At 38.2% G+C, this 16,960-nt stretch overlaps 1 protein-coding gene across 2 annotated transcripts in view; it reads right to left on the reverse strand.

The window, feature by feature from the left end:
* Positions 1-1,955: 1,955 nt before the first annotated feature.
* GNRHR (gonadotropin releasing hormone receptor) overlaps positions 1,956-16,960 on the reverse strand; it is a gene marked incomplete at both ends in the record, with an annotated part of 30,588 nt that continues 15,583 nt past the window's right edge. Inside the window, one exon of one of the 2 annotated variants that reach the window (XM_079702347.1) lies at positions 1,956-2,200. In XM_079702347.1, the coding sequence (XP_079558473.1) occupies positions 1,956-2,200 (245 nt within the window). The remainder of the gene's footprint in view (positions 2,201-16,960) is intronic. The other variant, XM_079702348.1, reaches the window with a different exon arrangement.

Consider the following 16,960-nt stretch of genomic DNA (forward strand, 5'->3'; position numbering starts at 1 on the left):
TAATGTATTAAAAAATGCCTGAGAGTGTATCTAAGTAGAACAGTTTCTTGAATGTGTAAAAGCCAAACTGACATATGTTCAATAAACACATATCTAACAAAGCCCTTAGATTGTATCTTGTATATTTTTGCCTTTAAATTCATATGTAAGAATTGTTATCAGTTTGGGAATAAGAATACGTATGATAAAGAGATGGTAGAGAAGAATGGTTTTGTTGTGACTTATCTATATTCCTGTGTCATCTAGTGGAACTTTAAATTCTTGGTATCAGTATACACACCTTTAAAGTTAACTTTGAGCATTTTAGCACATTACAAATTTGAGTCCAGCCCAATTCAACTGTAGAGTTGGGGGATTGATTGGCTAATTAAAGGTATGAGTTTAGTAAAATGAAGATATGAATGAAAGAGTAGAAGGAAGGAGTTCAATAGTGACAGAAATAGGACCAATGGAGACAGAATTGGAAAATAACCTAGAATGTGGAAAAATAACTACTACACACTACAACACTAAAAGACAAAGTATGAGAAGAGAAAAATAAGGAAAGGAAAGACCTACCATTAGTTTAATTACTAGTTTACTTACCACAGTTCCACAAGGCCTGGAATGTGTGGAAATGACATTTCATCTTTTGTGTGACACTACATACCTCATGTGAATATAATATTTTACCTATTTCTTTTAAAAAATAAGTTAAAGAGTGGTTGAATTTCTTTTAATTCCCTTATATGGTTTTCTTATTTAATGGATATTATAGAACCCTTTCATCTTATCCCCTTTTTCATGGAATGGGTGGAAACAGGCCTGAATTAAAAGAGGTATTGTGCTGACATATTTTGGAAACCATACCACTCAATGTGAACATCAGCAGGTATTAGTTATACATTTACAGAGAGTTTTTCTTTTCCCTTTTCTAATACCCTTCTGTCTCCTTTGACCTATATATAGTGAAACTGAGGCTTTCAGAGTTAATTTTACATATCAAATAACTTTTTGCTTGTGCATTTGCTTGATTTCTTATTTTTTTTTTTAGTGATTTGTGGATTATGGATTTAGAAAGATCAGAAGATAGAAAAAAATCCCTGATACTAAAAGAGAAGGTATGTTATTTATAAAACATAATCAGTATATATCTTTTCATGATTGTATTTTAAAACAGTGTTATTATTACTACACTTACTTACCACAAACTCCATAGATTACACAGCCCAAGAGGAATGTTCTAACCCCCTATCCAAATATGAGTCCCTCTGAAACTCCCTTTTATATGGAGGTACTTCACAACCTGTACCAAGTGAAGAATGGGATGAAAGAGAACTATTTATAAGTCTTGTCAGGTTGGAGCAGTGGATGGTGGGTTGGTTGCTGAATACTCCAAACATCAGAATGCTTTTGAAACCAAGGAAAAAATTTGATTCATTGCATTTTGTTTTTTTAAACCATAGAAGGGAAAACTGATCACATGGGCAGGGGAAATACTATCTCTCTGCTCTATGTATTTATTGTTTTTAGCATAAGATTTTAATTGCTGCTAAGCCCCTTTGGAGAAAAACTCTCCAAGGCATGCTGAGGTTAGGACTGTGTTTCTCAGCATTACTTTTTGGCATCTCTGCCTTAGGCCATGGCTATTTTAAATATTTATATATTATTATACAAGAAAAAAGTGATTTAAAAACCCATATAATGTGTTGTAGGAGCTCAGAAAGTGAAGAGATTAATATAGAAGCTAATGGTTAAGAGGAAATATTTAATTATTTTTCCTGAAAAAAATTTTCCTAGTATTTGAGTTTCTGACAATGTGATTTCCAAAGGGATAAGTATAATACCATAATCTGAAACCCAGCTTTGTTTGTATGTAAATGTGCTGGAATATGCTTTGTGTTTATCATTCCCAAAAGAGGAAATTCATTACCTTGTCCTACATAGTTTGTGTGACTTCCTATGTAATCTAACAATTACAGAGAGAAATATCCATATATAAGTGGATCAAAGCATGGATTTAAAAAAGCAAAGAGAAAGAAGAAGTGATTTACTGGATCTGACACCCTGTTTACCATTTCAGGATCAAACCAATACCAAATTCCAAGGACATAGTAGGGAGTCCAGCAGACAGTAAATGAAGTGGCAAATGCAACCGTCATCTTTAGGGTCCTCAGTCGAGCTTGTGGTATATTATTCTTGGATTGATTCAGTTGTAGTTCTTTTAGATAGAGAAAAGAGAAGGTGTTTAACAACCAGTTTTATTACAAAACCAAAACAGACAAAAAGGAAGAGAAAATCATAATTCAACCTGATGAATATAATGGAAGCAAATTTCTAATATTTTTAATAAGGACAATTTGTTTGAAAACCTTGTTTATATTTCAAGTTTTCTACTATGTTACATAATAAATAGAAAATATTAAAGATAGTAGTGCTCTTAAAACAAATTTTCCATCAAACTAAAATGGATTTGAAATAAGGGGCTACTCAAATTCTTAAAATATAAAATTAAGAGAGCAGACTGAGGTTGAGCTGAGTTGAATTCCCTACCTTTTGGTTGTCATGCCAACATAACCATGTTTACTTTATAAATTTATAAATTCCCCCTTTCCCGACTGGCCCCACAGGAGGTGCCATCGCCACTGTGGGAGGCAATGTAAGCTTGGCACATGGAAGAAACACATGCATTGGAACTAGTGTCAGAATCCTAGTTGGCATTAAGGACATTGAAGGATGAGGACAAGATGGTGGAGCTCACCTCTTCTTACAGAAACACCAAAATCACAACTAACTGCTGAACAAAGCATGCTGGGACCTACCCCAAAAGATAGCCTACATCCAAAGACAAAGAAGAAGACTCAATGAGATGGTAGGAGGGGCTCAGTCATGATAAAAACAAATCCCATACATTCTGGGTTGGCAGCCCAGAAATTGAAAAGTAATTATACCACAGAAGTTCTCCCGTAGGAGTGAACGTTTTGAGCCCCATGTATGGCTCCCCAGCCTGGGGGTCAGGCAATGGAAAGAGGAGCTCCCAGAGGGTCTGGCTTTGAAGGCCAGGGGTTTGATCACAGGAATTCCGCAGGCCGGGGGGAAACAGAAACTCCACTGTTGGAGGGTGCACACAGGGTCTTGTGCACACCAGGACTCAGGGAAAAAAACAGTGACCTCATAAGAGACTGAGCCAGAATTACCTGCTAGTAGGGGAGGGTCTCTTGTGGAGATGCATGGTTGCTGTGGCTCACTGTGGGAGCAAGGACACTGGCGGTGGTAGTTCTGGGGAGTACTCACTGGCATGAGCCCTCTTGGAGGCTGCCATTTTCTCACCAAGACCTGGCCCCACCCAACAGCCTGTAGGCTCCAGTGCTGGGATGCCTCAGGCCAAACAACCAGTAGGGCAGGGACACAGTTCTACCCATCAACAGACAGGCTGCTTAAAGTTTTCCTGAGCACACTGCTGCCTGCTAAGCGCACCCCGTGACACAGCCCTGCCCACCAGAAGGACAAGACCCAGCTCCACCCATCAGCAGACAGGTACCAGTCCCTTTCACCAGGAAGCCTGCACAAGCCTCTTAGACAGCTTCATCCACCAGGGGACAGACAGCAGAAGCAAGAAGAACTACAACCCTGCAGCCTGTGGAACAGAAACCACAATCACAGAAAGTTAGACAAAATGAGATGGCAGAGGAATATGTCCCAGATGAACGATCAAGATGGAACCTCAGAATAACAATTAAGTGAAGTGAAGATAGGCAGTCTACCTGAAAAAGAATTCAGAGTAATGGTAGTAAAGATGATCCAAGATCTTGGAAAAAGAATAGAGGCACAGATCAGGATGATACAAAAAATGTTTAACAAAGACCTAAAGAACTACAGAACAGTGAAACAGAGATGAACAATACAATAACTAAAAAGAAAGATACTCTAGAAGGAATCAATAGCAGAATAACTAAGGCAGAAGAATGGATTAGTGAGCTGGAAGACAGAATGGTGGAAATCATGGCTACAGATCAGAATAAAGAAAAAGGAATGAAAAGAAATGAGGACAGTCTAAGAGACCTCTGGGACAACATTAAATGCGCCAACATTCAAATTAGGAGAGGAGAGAGAGAGAGAGAAAGGACCTGAGAAAGATTTGAAGAGGTAATATCTGAAAACTTCCCTAACACGGGAAAGGAAACAGTCACCCAAGTCCAGGAAGCACAGAGTTGCAGGATAAGCCCAAGAAGGAATAAGCTGATACACATAGTAATCAAACTGACAAAAAATTAAAGACAAAGAGTAAATATTAAAAGGAACAAGGGAAAAGCAACAAATCACATACAAGGGAATCCACATAAGGTTATCAGCTGTTTTTTTCAGCAGAAACTCTGCAGGCCAGAGGAGAGTGGCATGATATATTTAAAGTGATGAAAGGAAAGAACCTACAACCAAGAATACTCTACCCAGCAAGGCTCTCATTCAGATTCAACAGAGAAATCAAAAGCTTCACAGACAAGCAAAAGCTAAGAGAATTCAGCACCACCAGACTGGATTTGCAACAACGCTAAAGGAACTTCTCTAGGCAGAAAAGAAAAGGCCACAAGTAGAATCAAGAAAATTATGAATGGAAAAGCTCACCAGTAAAGGCAAACATACAGTAAAGGTAGGAAATCATCTGCACACAAATATGATATCAAACCCAGCAATCGTGAGGAGAGCACAAATGCAGGATATTGGAAGTGCATTTGAAATTAAAAGATCAGCAACTTAAAACAATCTTGTTTATATATGAATGCTATAGCAAAAGCTCATGGAAACTGAAAATTGAAAATATGCAATAGATACACAAAAAAGAAAAAGGAATCCAAATACAACACTAAAGTTAGTCATCAAATCACAAGAGAAGTGAACAAAAGAGGAAGGGAAGAAAAGACCCACAAAAACAAATCCAAAACAATTAACAAAATGGCAATAAGAACATGCCTATTGAAAATTACCTTAAACATGAATGGATTAAATGCTCCAACAAAAAAGACAGAGTGGCTGAAGGGATACAAAAACAAGACCCATATATATGCTGTCTACAGGAGACCCACTTCACATCTAGGGACACATACAGACTGAAAGTGAGGGGATGGAAAAAGGTATTCCATGCAAATGGAAATCAAAAGAAAGCTGGAGTAGCAATACTCATATCAGACAAAATAGACTTTAAAATAAGGACTGTTACAAGAGACAAAGAAGAACACTACATAATGATCAAGGGATCAATCCAAAAAGAAAATATAACAATTGTAAATGTATATGCACCCAACGTAGGAGCACCTCAATATATAAGGCAAATACTAACAGCCATCAAAGGGGAAACTGACAGTAACACAATAATAATGGAGGACTATAACACCCCATTTTCATCAATAGACAGATCATCCAGACAGCAAATCAATATGGAAACACAGGCCTTAAGTGACACATTAGACCAGATACACTTAATTGATATTTATAGAGCATTCCATCCAGAAGCAGCAGAATACATATTCTTCTCAAGTGCACATGGATCATTCTCCAGAATTTATCACATGCTGGGCCACAAAGTGGCCTTGGTAAATTAAAGAAAATTGAAATCATATCAAGCATCTTTTCCGACCACAATGCTATGAGATTAGAAATCAACTACAAGAAAAAATAAAACTGTAAAAAATACAAGCACTTGGAGGTTAACCAACATGTTATTAAACAACCAATGGATCACTGCAGAAATCAAAGAGTAAATAAAAAAATTCCTAGAGACAAATGAAAATGAAAGCATGATGATCCAAAATCTATGGGATGCAGCAAAAGCAGTTCTAAGAGGGAAGTTTATAGCAATGCAATCTTACCTCAGGAAATAAGAAAAATCTCAAATAAACAACCTAACTTACACCTAAAACAACTAGGGAAAGAACAAACAAAACCCAAAATTAGTATAAGGAAACAAATCATAAAGATCAGAACAGAAATAAATGAAATAAAGATGAAGAAAACAGAAAAGATCAATGACACTAAAAACTGGTTCTTTGAAAAGATAAACAAAATACCTTTAGCTAGGGCTTCCCTGGTGGCACAGTGGTTGAGAGTCCGCCTGCCGATGCAGGGGCCATGAGTTCGTGACCCGGTCTGGGAAGATCCCACATGCCGTGGAGTGGCTGGGCCCGTGAGCCATGACCACTGAGCCTGCGTGTCCAGAGCCTGTGCTCTGCAACGGGAGAGGCCACAACAGTGAGAGGCCCGCCTATCGCAAAAAAAAAAAAAAAAAAAAAAAAAAAAACTTTAGCTAGACTCATCAGGAAAAAGAGGTAGAGGGCTCAAATCAATAAAATTAGAAATGGAAGAGGAGAAAGTTATTATACAATGGACACCACAGAAATACAAAGGATCTTAAGAGACTACTACAGGCAACTATATGCCAATAAAATAAACACCTAGAAGAAAAAGACAAATTCTTAGAAAGGTACAATCTCCCAAGACTGAACCAGGAAGAAATAGAAAATATGAACAGACCAATCACAAGTATTAAAATTGAAACTGTAATTTAAAAACTCCCAACAAACAAAAGTCTGGGACTGGATGGCTTCACAGGCGAATTCTATCAAACATTTAGAGAAGACTTAACACCTATCCTTCTGAAACTCTTCCAAAAAATTGCAGAGGTAGAAACACTCCCAAACTCATTCTATGAGGCCAGCATCACCCTGATACCAAAACCAGACAAAGATACCACACAAAAAAGGAAAATTACAGGCCAATATCACTGATGAGCATAGACGCAAAAATCCTCAGCAAAATACTAGCAAACAGAATCCAATAACACACTAAAAGGATCACACACGATGATCAAGTGCGATTTATCCCAGGGATGCAAGGATTTTTCAATACCTGCAAATCAATCTGTGTGATACATCATATCAACAAATTGAAGAATGAAATCCATATGATCATCTCAATAGATGCAGAAAAAGGTTTTGACAAAATTCAACACCCTTTTATGATAAAAACTCTCCAGAAAGTCAGATAGAGGGAACATACCTCAACATAATAAAGGCCATATATGACAAACCTACAACTAACATCATGCTTAATGGTGAAAAGCTGAAAACATTTCCTCTAAGATCAAGAAAAAACAAAGATGTCCACTCTCGCCACTGTTTTCAACATATTTTTGGAAGTCCTAGCCATGGCAATCAGAGAAGAAAAAGAAATAAAGGGAATCCACATTGGAAAAAAGGAAGTAGGGCTGTCACTGTTTGCAGATGACATGATATTATACATAGAAAAACCTAAAGATGCTAACAGAAAACTATGAGAGCTCATCAATTAATTGGGTAAAGTTGCAGGGTACAAAATTAATACACAGAGACCTTCAAGATGGTGGAGGAGTAAGACGTGGAGATCACAAATACATCAGAAATATATGTACATGTGGAACAGCTCCTACAGAACACCTACTGAATGCAGGCAGAAGACCTCAGACTTCCCAAAAGGCAAGAAACTCCACACGTACCTGGGTAGGGCAGAAGAGAAAAGAAAAAACAGAGACAAAAGAATAGGGACAGGACCTGAACCTCTGGGAGGGAGCTGTGAAGGAGGAAAAGTTTCCACACACTAGGAAGCCCCTTCACTGGCGGAGACAGGGGGTGAAGAGGGGGAGGATTCGGAGCCACAGAGGAGAGTGCAGCAACAGGGTGCAGAGGGCAAAGTGGAGAGATTCCCGCACAGAGGATCAGTGCTACCAGCACTCACCAGCCTGAGAGGCTTGTCTGCTCACCTGCCAGGGCGGGTTGGGCCTGGGAGCTGAGGCTCCGGCTTCCCGAGGTCAGATCCCAGGGAGAGGACTGGGGTTGGCTGCGTGAACACAGCCTGAAGGGGGCTAGTGCACCACAGCTAGCTGGGATGGAGTCTGGGGAAAAGTCTGGAGCTGCCTAAGAGGCAAGAGACAATTGATTCTGGGTGTGTGAGGAGACGGGATTCCGAGCACCGCCTAAACGAGCTCCAGAGACGGGCACAAGCCACGGCTATCGGCACAGATACCAGAGACGGGCATGAAACGCTAAGGCTGCTGCTGCAGCCACCAAGAAGCCTGTGTGCAAGCACAGGTCACTATGCACACCTCCCCTCCCAGGAGCCCGTGCAGCCCGCCAACTGCCAGGTTCCCATTATCCAGGGACAACTTCCCCAGGAGAACGCATGGCGCACCTCAGGCTGGTGCAACATCCCGCTGGCCTCTGCTGCTGCAGGCTCGCCCCGCATTCTGTACCCCTCCCTCCCCCCGGCCTGAGTGAGCCAGAGTCCCCTAATCGGCTGCTTCTCTAACCCCCTCCTGTCTGAGCAAAGAACAAATGCTCTCAGGCAACCTATGTGCAGAGGCAGGGCCAAATCCAAAGCTGAACCCCAGGAGCTGTGTGAACAAAGAAGAGAAAGGGAAATCTCTCCCAGCAGCCACAGGAGCAGCAAATTAAAACTCCGCAATCAACTTGATGTACCCTGTATCTCTGGAATACCTGAATAGAGAATGAATCATCCCAAAATTGAGACGGTGGACTTCGGGAGAAACTGTAGACTTGGGGTTTGCGTTCTGCATCTAATTTGTTTCTGGTCTTATGTTTATCTTAGTTTAGTATTTAAAGTTTATCATCATTGATAGATTTGTTTATTGATTTAGTTGCTCTCTTCCATTTTTAATATATATATATCTTCCTTTTTCTCTTTTTGTGGGTGTGTTTGTGTATGCTTCTTTATGATTTTGTCTGTATAGCTTTGCTTTTACCATTTGTCCTACAGTTCTGTCTGTCCATTATTATTATTATTTTTTTGGATAGTTTTTAGTGCTTGTAATCATTGGTGGATTTGTTTTTTGGTTTAGTTGCTCTCTTCTTTCTTTCTCTCTCTTTTTAAATTTTTAATGATTTTTTTAAATTTTAAAAATTTTATTTTATTTTATTTTATTTAGTTTTCCTCCCTCCTTCCTTCCTTCGTTCCTTCATTCCTTCCTTCCTTCCTTCCTTCCTTTTCTCCCATTTCTTCTGAGGTGTGTGGCTGACAGGGTCTTGGTGCTCTGGCCAGGTATCAGGCCTGTGCCTCTGAGGTGGGAGAGCTGAGTTCAGGACATGGGTTCTCCAGAGAATTCCTGGCTCCATGTAATATCAAATGGTGAAAGCTCTGCCAGAGACCTCTTCTCAATGCTAGGACCCAGCTCCACTCAACAACCAGCAGGCTACAGTGCTGGACACCCCATGTCAAACAACTAGCAAGAAAGGAACACAACCCCACCCATTAGCAGAGAGGCTGCCTAAAATCTTAATAAGGTCACAGACACCACAAAACACAGCACCGGACATGGTTCTGCCCACCAGAAAGACAAAATCCAGCCTCACCCACCAGAACACAGGCATGAGTCCCCTCCACCAGGAAGCCTACACAACCCACTGAACCAACCTTAGCCACTGGGGGGAGACACCAAAAGCAACAGGAACTACGAACCTGCAGCCTGTGAAAAGGAGACCCCAAACACAGTAACGTAAGCAAAATGAGAAGACAGAAATATGCAGCAGATGAAGTACAAAGGTAAAAACCCACCAGACCAAATAAACAAGGAGGAAATAGGCAGTCTACCTGAAAAAGATTTCAGAGTAATGATAGTACAGATTATCCAAAATCTTGGAAATAGAATGGAAAAGATACAAGAAATGTTTAACAAGGACCTAGAAGAACTAAAGAACAAACAAACAATGATGAAAAACACAATAGATGAAATTAAAAATTATCTAGAAGGAATCAATAGCAGAATAACTGAGGCAGAAGAATGGATAAGTGACCTGGAAGATAAAATAGTGGAAATAACTACTGCAGAGCAGAATAAAGAAAAAAGAATGAAAAGAATTGAGGACAGTCTCAGAGCCCTCTGGGACTACATTAAACGCACCAACATTTGAATTATAAGGGTCGCATTCGAAGAGGAGAAAGAGAAAAGGACTGAGAAAATATTGGAAGAGACTATAGTTGAAAACTTCCCTAATATGGGAAAGGAAATAGTCAATCAAGTCCAGGAAGCACAGAGAGTCTCATACAGGATAAATCCAAGGAGAAACACGCAAGACACATATTAATCAGACTATCAAAAATTAAATACAAAGAAAAAATATGAAAAGCAGCAAGGAAAAAAATAATAACATACAAGGGAATCCCCATAAGGTTAACAGCTGATTTTTCAGCAGAAACTCTGCAAGCCAGAAGGGAGTGGCAGAACATATTTAAAGTGATGAAAGGGAAAAACCTAAAACCAAGATTACTCTCCCTAGCAAGGATCTCATTCAGTTTCAAAGGAGAAATTAAAACTTTTATAGAGAAGCAAAATCTAAGAGAATACAGCTCCACCAAACCAGCTTTACCACAAATGCTAAAGGAACTTCTCTAGGCAGGAAACACAAGAGAAGGAAAAGACCTACAATAACAAACACAAAACAATTAAGAAAATGGCAATAGGAACATACATATCGATAACTACCTTACATGTAAACAGATGAAATGCTCCAACCAAAAGATAAAGGCTGCCTGAATGGATACAAAAACAAGACCCATATATATGCTGACTACAAGAGACCAACTTCAGACCTAGGGACACACACAGACTGAAAGTGAGGGGATGGAATAAGGTATTCCATGCAAATGGAATTCAAAAGAAAGCGGGAGTAGCAATTCTCATATCCACAAAATAGACTTGAAAATAAAGACTATTACAAGAGACAAAGAAAGATACTACATAATGATCAAGGGATCAATCCAAGAAGAAGATATAACAATTGTAAATATTTATGCACCCAACATAGGAGCACCTCAATACATAAGCCAAATGCTAACAGCCATAAAAGGGGAAATCAACAGTATCACAATCATAGTAGGGGACATTTACACCCCACTTTCATGAATGGACAGATCATCCAAAATGAAAATAAATAAGGAAGCACAAGCTTCAAATGATACATTAAACAAGATGGACTTAATAGATATTTATAGGACATTCCATCCAAAAACAACAGAATACACTTTCTTCTCAAGTGCTCATGGAACATTCTCCAGGATAGATCATATCTTGGGTCATAAAGCCTTGGTAACTTTAAGAAAACTGAAATTGTATCAAGTATCTTTTCCAAACACAACACTATGAGACTAGATATCAATTACAGGAAGAAATCTGTAAAAAATACAAACACATGGAGGCTAAATAATACATTACTAAATAACCAAGAGATCACTGAACAAATCGAAGAGGAAATCAAAAAATACCTACAGACAAATGACAATGAAAACATGATGATCCAATACCTCTGGGATGCAGCAAAAGCAGTTCTAAGAGGAACGTTTATAGAAATACAATCCTACCTCAAGAAACAGGAAACATCTCAAATAAACAACCTAACCTTACACCTAAAGCAATTAGAGAACAAAGAACAAAAAAACCCCAAAGTTAGCAGAAGGAAGGAAATCATAAAGATCAAGTCAGAAATAAATGAAAAAGAAATGAAGGAAACAGCAGCAAAAATCAGTAAAACTAAAAGCTGGTTCTTTGAGAAGATAAACAAAATTGATAAACCATTAGCCAGACTGATCAAGAAAAAAATGGAGAAGACTCAAATCAATAGAGTTAGAAATGAAAAAGGAGAAGTAACAACTGAAACTACAGAAATACAAAGGATCATGAGAGATTCCTACAAGCAACTATATGCCAATAAAATGGACAACCTGGAAGAAATGGACAAATGCGTAGAAAAGCAAAACCTTCCGAGACTGCTACAGGAAGAAATAGAAAATATAAACAGACCAATCACAAGCCTGGAAATTGAGACTGTGATTAAAAATCTACCAAACAAAAGTCCAGGACCAGATGGCTTCACAGGAGAATTCTATAAACATTTAGAGAAGAGCTAACACCTATCCTTCTCAAACTCTTCCAAAATATAGCAGATGGAGGAACACTCCCAAACTCATTCTACAAGGCCACTATCACCCTGATGCTAAAACCAGACGAAGATGTCACAAAGAAAGAAAACTACAGGCCAATATCCCTGATGAACATAGAGCAAAGATCCTTAACAAAATACTAGCAAACAGAATCCAACAGCACATTATAAGGATCATACACCATGATCAAGTGGGGTTTATCCCAGGAATGCAAGGATTCTTCAATATATGCAAATCAATCAATGTGATACACCATATTAACAAATTGAAGGAGGAAAACCATATGATCATCTCAGTAGATGCAGAAAAAACTTTCAACAAAATTCAACACCCATTTATGATAAAAACCCTCCAGAAAGTAGGCATCGAGGGTACTTACCTCAACATAATAAAGGCCATATATGAAAAACCCACAGCCAACATCCTTCTCAATGGTGAAAAACTGAAACCATTTCCTCTAAGATCAGGAACAAAACAAGGTGGTCCACTCTCACCACTTTATTCAACATAGTTTTGGAAGTTTTAGCCACAGCAATTAGAGAAGAAAAAGAAATAGAAGTAATCCAAATTGGAAAAGAAGAAGTAAAGGTGTAACTGTTTGCAGATGACATGATACTTTACATAAAGAATCCTAAAGATGCTACCAGAAAACTACTAGAGCTAATCAATGAACTTGGTAAAGTAGCAGGATACCAATTTAATGCACAGAAGTATCTTGCATTCCTATACTTTAATGATGAAAAATCTGAGAGAAATTAAGGAAACACTTCTCTTTACCATTGCAACAAAAATAATAAAATACCTAGGAATAAGCCTACCTAAGGAGACAGAAGACCTTTATGCAGAAAACTATAAGATACTGATGAAAGAAATTACAGATGATAGAAACAGATGGAGAGATATACCATGTTCTTGGATTAGAAGAATCAATATTGTGAAACTGACTATACCATCCAAAGCAATCTACAGATTCAATGCCATCCCTATGAAACTACCAATGGCATTTTTCACAGAACGAGAACAAAAAACTTCACAATTTGTATGGAGACACAAAAGACCCCGAATAGCCAAAGCAGTCTTGAGGGAAAAAAGCGGAGGTGGAGGAATCAGACTCCCTGACTTCAGACTTTACTACAAAGCTACGGTAATCAAGACAGTATGGCATTGGCACAAAAACAGAAATATAGATCAATGGAAAAGGATAGAAAGCCCAGAGATAAACCCACACACCTATGGTCACCTAATCTATGACAAAGGAGGCAAGGATATACAATGGAGAAAAGACAGTCTCTTCGATAAGTGATGCTGGGAGAACTGGACAGCTATATGTAAAAGAATAACATTAGAACACTCCTTAACACCATACACAAAAATAAACTCAAAATGGATTAGAGACCTAAATGTAAGACCTGACACTGTAAAACTCTTAGAGGAAAACATAGGAAGAACACTGTTTGACATAAATCACAGCAAGATCTTTTTGGATCCAACTCCTAGAGTAATGGAAATAAAAACAAAAATAAACTAATGGGACCTAATGAAACTTAAAAGCTTTTGCCCAGCAAAGGAAACCATAAACAATACGAAAAGACAACCCTCAGAATTGGAGAAAATATTTACAAATGAAGCAACTGACAAAGGATTAATCTCCAAAATTTACAAGCAGCTCAATCAGCTCTATATCAATGAAACAAACAACCCAATCCAAAAATGGGCAGAAGACCTAAATAGACATTTCTTCAAAGAAGATATACGGATTGCCAACAAACACATGAAAGGATGCTCAACATCACCAATCATTAGAGAAATGTAAATCAAAACTACAATGAGGTATCACCTCACAGCAGTCAGAATGGCCATCATCAAAAAATCTACAAACAATAAATGCTGGAGAGGGTGTGGAGAAAAGGGAAACTTCTTGCATTGTTGTTCAGAATGTAAATTGATACAGCCACTATGTAGAACACTATGGAGGTTCCTTAAAAAACTAAAAATAGAACTACCGTGTGCCCCAGCAATCCCACTACTGGGCATATACCCTGAGAAAACTGTAATTCAAAAAGAGTCATGTACCACAATGTTCATTGCAGCTCTATTTACAATAGCCAGGATATGGATACAACCTCAGTGTCCATCAACAGATGAATGGATAAAGAAGATGTGGCACATATATACAACGGAATATTACTCAGCCATAAGGAGAAACGAAATAAAGGTTTTTGTAGTGAGGTGGATGGACCTAGAGTCTGTCATACAGAGTGAAGTAAGTCAGAAAGAGAAAAACAAATACTGTATGCTAACACATATATATGGAATCTAAGAAAAAAATGATCCTGATGAACCTAAGTGTAGGACAGGAATAAAGATGAAGATGTAGAGAATGGACTTCAGGACATGGGGTGTGGGAAGTGTAAGCTGGGATGAAGTGAGAGAGTGGCATGGACATATACATGCTACCAAATGTAAAATAGTTAGCTAGTGGGAAGCAGCTGCATAGCACAGGGATATCTGCTCGGTGCTTTTTGACCACCTAGAGTGGTGGGATTGGGAGGGTGGGAGGGAGATGCAAGAGGGAGGAAATATGGGGAGACGTGTATATGTATAACTGATTCACTTTGTTATACAGCAGAAACACACCAATGTAAAGCAATTATACTCTAATAAAGATGTTAAAAAAATTAATACACGGAAATCTGTTGCATTTCTATCAACGAACAATGAAATTTCAGAAAGAAATTAAAGAAACACTCCCATTTACCATAGCATAAAAAAGAATAAAATACCTAGGAATAAACCTACCTAAAGAGGCAAAAAAACTGTACTCTGAAAGCTAGTAGATGCTGCTGAAACGAATCAAAGATGACACAAATAGATGGACAGATATACTTTGTTCTTGGACTGGAAGAATCAGTATTGTCAAAATGACTATACTACCCAAGGCAATCTACAGATTCAGTGCAATCCCTATCAATTTACCAATGGCATTTTTCACAGAACTAGAACAAAAAAATTTTTAATTTGTATGGAAAACAAAAATACCCTGAATAACCAAAGCAATCTTGAGAAAGAAAAACAGAGCTGGAGGAATCAGGCTCCCTGACTACAGGCTATACTACAAAGGTTCAGTAATCAAAACCTGGTACGGAAACAAAAACAGACATATAGATCAATGGAACAGGATAGAAAGGCCAAAAATAAACCCACACACCTTTGGTCAGTTAATCTATGACAAAGGAGGCAAGAGTATACAGTGGAGAAAAGTTAGTCTCTTCAGTAAGTGGTGCTGGGAAAATTGGACAGCCACATGTAAAAGAATGAACTCAGAACATTCTCTAACACTATACACAAAAATAAACTAAAAATGGATTACATACCTAAATGTAAGACCAGATACTATAAAACTCCTAGAGGAAAACATAGGCAGAACACTCTTTTACGTAAATCACAGCAATATCTTTTTCTGTCCATCTCCTAGAGTAATGTAAATAAAAACAAAATAACCAAATGGGACCTAAATAACTCAAAAGCCTTTGCATAGGAAAGGAAACCATAAACAAAACGAAAAGACACCCCTCAGAATGAGAGAAAATATTTGCAAATGATGCAACCGACAAGGGATTAATCTCTAAAATTTACAAGCAGCTCATGTGGCTCAACATCAAAAAACCAAATGACCCCTCAAAAAATTGTCAGAATATGTAAATAAACATTTCTCCAAAGAGGACATACAGATGGCCATGATGCACATGAGAAGATGCTCAACATGGCTAATTATTAGAGAACTGCAAATCAGAACTACAATGAGATATCACCTCACAGCAGTCAGAATGGCCATCATCAAACAGTCTACAAATAATAAATGCTGGAGAGGGTGTAGAGAAAAGGGAACCCTCCTACACTGTTAGTGGGAATGTAAATTGGTATAGCCACTATGGAGAACAGTATGGAGGTTCCTTAAGAAACTAAAAATATAGCTACCATATGATCCAGCAATCCCATTCCTGGGCATATATCCAGGGAAAAACATGGTTCAAAAGGATACATGCCTGCCGATATTCATTGCAGCGCTGTTTACAATAGCCAAGACATGGAAGCTACCTAAATGTCCATCAACAGATGAATGGATAAAGAAGATGTGGTACATATGTACAATGGAATATTAGCCATTAAAAAAATAAAATAATGCCATTTGCAGCAACATGGATGGATGTGGAGATTATCATACTAAGTGAAGTAAGTCAGACAGAGAAAGACAAATATCATATGATATCACTTATATGTGGATTCTAAAAAAACCTGAAACAATTGAAGTTATTTACAAAACAGAAACAGACTCACAAACTTAGAGAACAACCTTATGGTTATCATAGTGGAAGGGTAGGGGGAAGGGATAGATTGGGAGTTTGGGATTGACATGTACACACTGCTATATTTAAAATAGATATTCCCTAACACCATACACAAAAATAAACTCAAATGGATTAAAGACCTAAATGTGACTGAACAATATAAAACTCTTAGAGGAAAATTAGGAAGAACACTCTTTGACATAAATTACAGCAAGATCTTTTTTGGCTCACCTCCTAGAGTAATGAAAATAAAAACACAAATATACAAATGGGACCTAATGAAACTTAAAAGCTTTTGCCCAGCAAAGGAAACCATAGACAAGACCAAAAGACAACCCTCAGAATGGGAAAAAATATTTGCAAATGAAGCAACTGACAAGGGATTAATCTCCAAAATATACAAACAGCTCATGCAGCTCAATATAAAAAAACACACAACCCAATCCAAAAATAAGAGGAAGACCCAAACAGACACTTCTCCAAAGAAGACATACAGATGACCAAGAGGCACATGAAAAAGATGCTCAATATCACTAATTATTAGAGAAATGCTAATCAAAACTACAATGAGGTATCACCTCACATTGGTCAGAATTGCCATCATCAAAAAAATCTACAAACAATAAGTGCTGGAGAGCGTGTGGAGAAAAGGG

The sequence above is a fragment of the Hyperoodon ampullatus genome (assembly GCF_949752795.1).
Source record: "Hyperoodon ampullatus genome assembly, chromosome: 1".
In the NCBI taxonomy this organism is placed as follows: Eukaryota; Metazoa; Chordata; class Mammalia; order Artiodactyla; family Ziphiidae; genus Hyperoodon; species Hyperoodon ampullatus.